Source organism: Phalaenopsis equestris, unplaced genomic scaffold (genome assembly GCF_001263595.1).
Source record: "Phalaenopsis equestris unplaced genomic scaffold, ASM126359v1 Scaffold000450, whole genome shotgun sequence".
NCBI lineage: Eukaryota > Viridiplantae > Streptophyta > Magnoliopsida > Asparagales > Orchidaceae > Phalaenopsis > Phalaenopsis equestris.
The window spans coordinates 363,000-369,184 of record NW_018164891.1 but is presented as its reverse complement, the minus strand read 5'-3'; the positions used below and the strand labels follow the sequence as shown (position 1 = coordinate 369,184).

The 6,185-nt window shown below is 31.8% G+C and overlaps 1 protein-coding gene across 1 annotated transcript; it reads left to right on the top strand.

Annotated features, from left to right (window-relative positions):
- Positions 1-27: 27 nt before the first annotated feature.
- LOC110027821 ((S)-coclaurine N-methyltransferase-like) lies at positions 28-5,445 on the top strand (the record flags this gene model as incomplete). Its single annotated transcript, XM_020729417.1, is given in 7 exon segments — positions 28-110; positions 490-598; positions 1,079-1,303; positions 2,827-2,926; positions 3,157-3,267; positions 3,751-3,834; positions 5,019-5,445. Coding segments are annotated over 7 exon segments (949 nt in total), but the record flags the coding sequence as incomplete, so codon positions are not given.
- Positions 5,446-6,185: the final 740 nt, after the last annotated feature.

Here is a 6,185-nt window from a genome sequence, read left to right as displayed (position 1 = left end):
CGCCGCGAGTAGACGACGCTTGACACCCGCGCTCCTAGCCGCCCGCCTCCGCCGCGGCTACCTCCCATCCGCCCATCTCCAGCTCTCCCAACTCCTCCACTTCAAGAACGGTGAGGATTTCTTTTTACACGCTTAAAAATGATGTTTTTATCTTCCTAGATGCTTGGATTAGGTTGTAATTTTGGAGTTTTTACAAAAAGTCCGAATTTTGAAACTAAATTAAGTAGGGGGGGGGGGGGGGGGGGGTGGAATCTGTAGTCTATCGTCTTGCTATTGCTGTAAATTCTGTGGTGGAATTAGGGTTTTGAGTGAAAGAAGGCAAAAGGGGTTTTGCAGAATTTAAGTGGAAAATTTTCTGATTATATATATATTGCATTATATTCAGGGGAGAGATCTTAAACTCTTCGGTTCTACCAATGCCTGTAATTAAGAATTTTCTTCATTTTCTTATGTCTTCTTAAAGTTTTTAACTTTTGGTGATTTGCACAGCTCTGGAAGAAATGCCAATAGCGGTGGAGATTGATAAGGCCAAATCACAGCATTATGAGCTACCGACAGTATTTTTCAAACTTGTTCTTGGGAAGAATCTCAAATATAGGTTTCAACACTGTCCCTGTTGTTGGTTTTGTTAAGCATTTAGTTAATTGATTTTTTTTCTTTTTTTTTTGGAAGATTTACATAGGTACCTCTTAATTCAGATGTATTTATATATCTAACACTTTAAATGCAAATTTTTACATAAAAGTAATAATAATAGTATTTTTTATGTGTATGAAAGACCTGGGCAGTATAAATGTAAAGAAGAAAAGTTCAGGTTTTAGATATGCAAATTCATAGGAATTGGGTTGTATTTATATAAATGTCCCATTTTTTAAAACGAGTATAAAATTATTTTTTTAGTTCTATTCAGGAGGTTATGATTTATGATTTATAATTGAGGTGATAGTTAATATTTAAGATGTTATCGGAGCGATTAATGAATTTGAGATCATACCAAACTCACCTATTTATGTTTAATCGTCCAACATAAAGCATGGTATGTTGCATATAAGAATTGTTCTCTTTTGTTTTTTTGCAGCTGTTGTTACTTTGAAGACAGTGCAAGCACACTTGAGGATGCTGAGGTTGCAATGTTTGATCTGTATTGTGAAAGAGCTCAGATAGAAGATGGCCAATCAATCCTTGACTTAGGATGTGGCTGGGGCTCTCTCTCTTTGTATCTTGCAAAGAAGTACAAAAATTGCAAAATTACTGGGATATGCAACTCAAAAACGCAGAAAGCATATATCGATGAGCAGTGCAGGTTTATTTATTTATTTTATTTTTATTTTTTTTTGGGTCATAGATAGGATGTTATTACTTCTATTTTTATGTTGTGTGGAGCTAAATATTATTTTATGTTGTCATTTTTTTTTCATTCTGGATTCTGATCTGTATGCTTGTGCCAAAATTACAAGGAATATTTACATAACACCTAAACTTTAATTTTTACATATATATGTCACCTTGCGAAATGAATATATCCGTGATAGGGTTGGTGTAGCTCTAGTGACAGACAAAATTAGAGGGAGTCGTCTTAGATGGTTTGGTCACATTAAATGTAGACCATTTGATGATCCGATTAGGAGAGTATATGTTTTAGATTGACTTATGTTAAGAAAGGTAGAGGTAGACCTAGAAAGACTTGGGTATATTGAATAAAAAATGATCTTAATTTATTAGAATTAAATGAAAATATGACACTCAATAGGACACAATGGAGAAAAAGGATTCATCTAGCCAACCCCACTTAGTGGGATAAATGTTTGTTGTTGTTGTTGTTGTTGTTGTTGTTGTATGTCATCTTGCCTATGTATAAAAAGATGTATTTCACTTTTTAAAAGTTAACACAGTGGTATTCTTGATGTGATAGGAAAGATTTAGGTGATATAAATGTAAAAATGTAAAAGTTTAGGTGTTAGATGTGTAAATACATAGGAAATGGTTGGTGTCTATGTAAATGCTCCAAATGTCTAATGTTTCTCTTGCTAAACATGAGAAAAGTTTTAGTTATCCAGAAAGAAGAGTGAACTCTAGGCATTATTTGATTGGCTTAATTTCCAATAGTGTTTTAATACTGTATTAAAACAAAGTAGGTTGTTTCATCTGATTTTAGTGACTAATAGCTGGTAGACCGACCTCCGTTTGACCATAGTGCTTTCTTGTTTAAATATAACCAGAGTGAATGGTGTAAATTGCCTTTAACAAAAACCAACTTGTTTTGATATTTTCTTGTTAGAGGGGGTTTATTCAATTTGCTACATTGTTTATGTGATGAAACTATGAAAGTAATCTTTTAGTTGTTTTGTATAAAACAATGCCTATGATCTTGGCTTTTATATGAATGAGATGTAATCTCTAGTACTTTGAAAAGTTTGTCAAGTCTCTTTCTTTATTTCATGGTTTTAGTTTATCTAATTGTCTGCCAATTTAGATATATAGAGTTTTAAATGATTCCCCTTAGGGAAAATTTTCCACTATTTTGTTGTTTGTTTTGGCCGTCTTTCTCCCTACTTACTATTTCCATCTTTGTGCTAATTCTTGACTCTTGTTATTACTTTGGTAATGGTCTATTGTTTCTCCTTATTTCTCTTGATTCCCATGCCATACATTACTAGAAAGTGTTTGCCATCCGTACATTATAAGTAAGCTTTTACTAAAATTATGAATTAGTATCTTATAAATTACTTTTTATTTTTTCATCTTACATATCATCCTAGGATGCATTTGAAGGCCTAAACGCTTATTTTTTTTATCTTCTTTTTTTTTTTTTTTTGGTGGCGATAGGGAACATCAACTCTCAAATGTAGAAATTATCATTGCAGACATCAGCAAACATGAAATGGATGCATCTTTCGATAGAATTATATCGATAGAGATGTTTGAGGTTCGTGTCTTTTAACCCGAAAGACGAGCTCTTGTGTTTTTGCACCATAAAACAAACCTGATTTTTTTTCTTTTTATGACAGCACATGAAGAACACATGAAATGGATGCATCTTTCGATAGAATTATATCAATAGAGATGTTTGAGGTTCGCGTCTTTTAACCCGAAAGACGAGCTCTTGTGTTATTGCACACATAAAACAAACTTGTTTTTTTTTTCTTTTTATGACAGCACATGAAGAATTATAAGGCACTTCTCAACAAAATATCCAAATGGATGAGGCCTGAAAGTCTACTTTTTGTTCATCATTTTTGCCACAAAACATTTGCTTACCATTTTGAGGTATCAATTTATTTTCTTATTTGTCTTCAAAAAGTTTTTTATGGAGGCCTTTGATTCCTTCAAGTAAATTTATTTTTACTTTTCAGTCTAAATATTGATTTTTGCAGGAGTGCTTCAACGCTTGTCATTGTTTTTGCTTTTTATTTGGAATATTTACATGCATACCAAACTCAATTCCTATGTATTTACATATCTAACAACTAAATTTCACTTTTTTAAATATGTACCACCTTACCTATGCTTGAAAAGGTGTATTTCTCTTTTTAAAAAGTTAACATGATGGTATTTTTTATCTGATATTAAAGATTTTGAGGGGATATAAATGTAACAAGGCAAAGTTTAGGTGTTAGATATGTAAATACATAGAATTTGGGTGGTAGGTATGTAAATACCCCTCCCCCCCCACCTTTTCGCAGGGATGCTGACCTTGCGAAACCTCAATAATAATAATAATAAGCTTTTAATGATCATTGATCCATTCAGGATATAAATGATGATGACTGGATCACAAGGTATTTTTTCAGTGGTGGAACAATGCCATCTTCTAACCTGCTGCTATATTTCCAGGTTAGCTAATTTTCATGATATATATATATATATATTCCTATTCTATTTTTCTCAGAATCTGAAAGCTCACTTCTTCTTAAAAAGGAAATTAGCAACCATCCATTCATCTCCATTGTTGTATGCAAAAAGCTCGGCTACAGAAATGAAGAAAGTTCTCCAATAAGCACTCCATTTCCTGGCTGAATCTTTTCCATAGGTGGCCTCCATTATGGGTCTTATAGCATCTGCTTCCTTATCCATTCTCCTCAGCCATTCTTCACTGCATGAAAGTCCCAATTTTAAAATTATGATAAAAACCCCAAACTTTTGTTTTATTTTATTTTTATTGATGAAAAATGCATAAATATAAGGTGCCGAGTTCATCTAAATCTGTGGGTGAGATTATGGGTGAGTATTCAATCAGTTTCGATGAATCGGTTTCCAAATTGATCAAAATAATTGCAACCGAAATTCGAAATGTGAAAACTTGAACCAATCAAAATTTTGATAAAATCGAACTCACCAAACCAAAATTTAATTCGATTTAAATTACTCGATTAGGAATAAATCGAAATTTACTTGTTGGAATTTGACTATGATCAAACATCAAGAACTATATATCTTAGATGTATAATAACGATTTAATTTCACGAATACTCCATTTAATTTTGAATTTGTGGTTTTCGGTTCGCTCTGATGAATGAATTAAGGAAAAAAAAAAAAAAAACCAATATGCATTTTTGAAATCAAACCAAATTAACCAAATTTGGTTAATTTGGTGTGATTTCAAAAATGCATATTGGTTTTTTTTTTTTTTTCCTTAATTCATTCATCAGAGCGAACCGAAAACCACAAATTCAAAATTAAATGGAGTATTCGTGAAATTAAATCGTTATTATACATCTAAGATATATAGTTCTTGATGTTTGATCATAACCGAATTCCAACAACTAAATTTCGGTTTATTCCTAATTAAGTCATTTAAATCGAATTAAATTTTGGTTTGGTCAGTTCGATTTTATCAAAATTTTGATTGGTTCAAGTTTTCACATTTCGAATTTCGGTTGCAATTATTTTGATCAATTTGGAAACCGATTCATCGAAACTGATTGAATGCTCACCCATAATCTCACCCACAGATTTAGATGAACTCGGCACCTTATATTTATGCATTTTTCATCAATAAAAATAAAATAAAACAAAAGTTTGGGGTTTTTATCATAATTTTAAAATTGGGACTTTCATGCAGTGAAGAATGGCTGAGGAGAATGGATAAGGAAGCAGATGCTATAAGACCCATAATGGAGGCCACCTATGGAAAAGATTCAGCCAGGAAATGGAGTGCTTATTGGAGAACTTTCTTCATTTCTGTAGCCGAGCTTTTTGCATACAACAATGGAGATGAATGGATGGTTGCTAATTTCCTTTTTAAGAAGAAGTGAGCTTTCAGATTCTGAGAAAAATAGAATAGGAAGATTTACATACATACCCACTCAGTTCTCATGTGTTTTTACATATCTAACCCCTAAACTTCATTTCTTACACATGTCATCTTACGTGTATTTCACTTTTTAAAAGTTAAAATTGTGGTACTTTTTGATGTGATATGAAAGATTTGGGCGGTAAAAATGTAAAAAATCAAAATTGATATGTTGGATATGTAAATGTATTAAGAATTGGGGGTGGTTTGTATGTAAATGTCCCAATAAGATATTCTGCAGCTGTATCTTCCAATGGCAGCTTAGTTTGTGCCCAACATATGTGTGCTAATAATGGCGCTTTATTACTTTTCATTGACATTCACTCCCAGAGGAAATCTCAGAAACTGTTTGCTTTTTTAATTATCAATATTATATTTAAATATTTGAATTCTTTTAAAAGTGAAATATTAAATTTATATATACATACTGCATGTCATGTGTTTAAAAATTATGGCAAAAACATTTGAATTTTATGACAATTAAAATATTTATATACCGATAATAATTTTTTAAAAAATATATATATTTCAATCATTTCTAAAAAAGTATAGTCAACGCAAATAAACCCATAAATGCAATAGCTGCATTATCAAAAATAGTCAAAGGGGCTCATTAGTAATTAGGAAGATTTACATACATAGCATTTAATTCCTATTCCCATGTATTTACATATGTACCACTTAAAATTTCTATTTTTATACATATGCTACTTTATCTCTTGAAAAAAATACATTTTCACTTTCTAAAACATAAAAGTGGTATTTACATACAATTTAAAAATAAATGCAAGTGTTACATATGTAAATACATAAGAATTGGGTGGTATGTATGTAAACGCCCCGAGTACCGACTAGGTCTGTCAAAACGGCTCGTCGTTCGCGAACAGCTCGT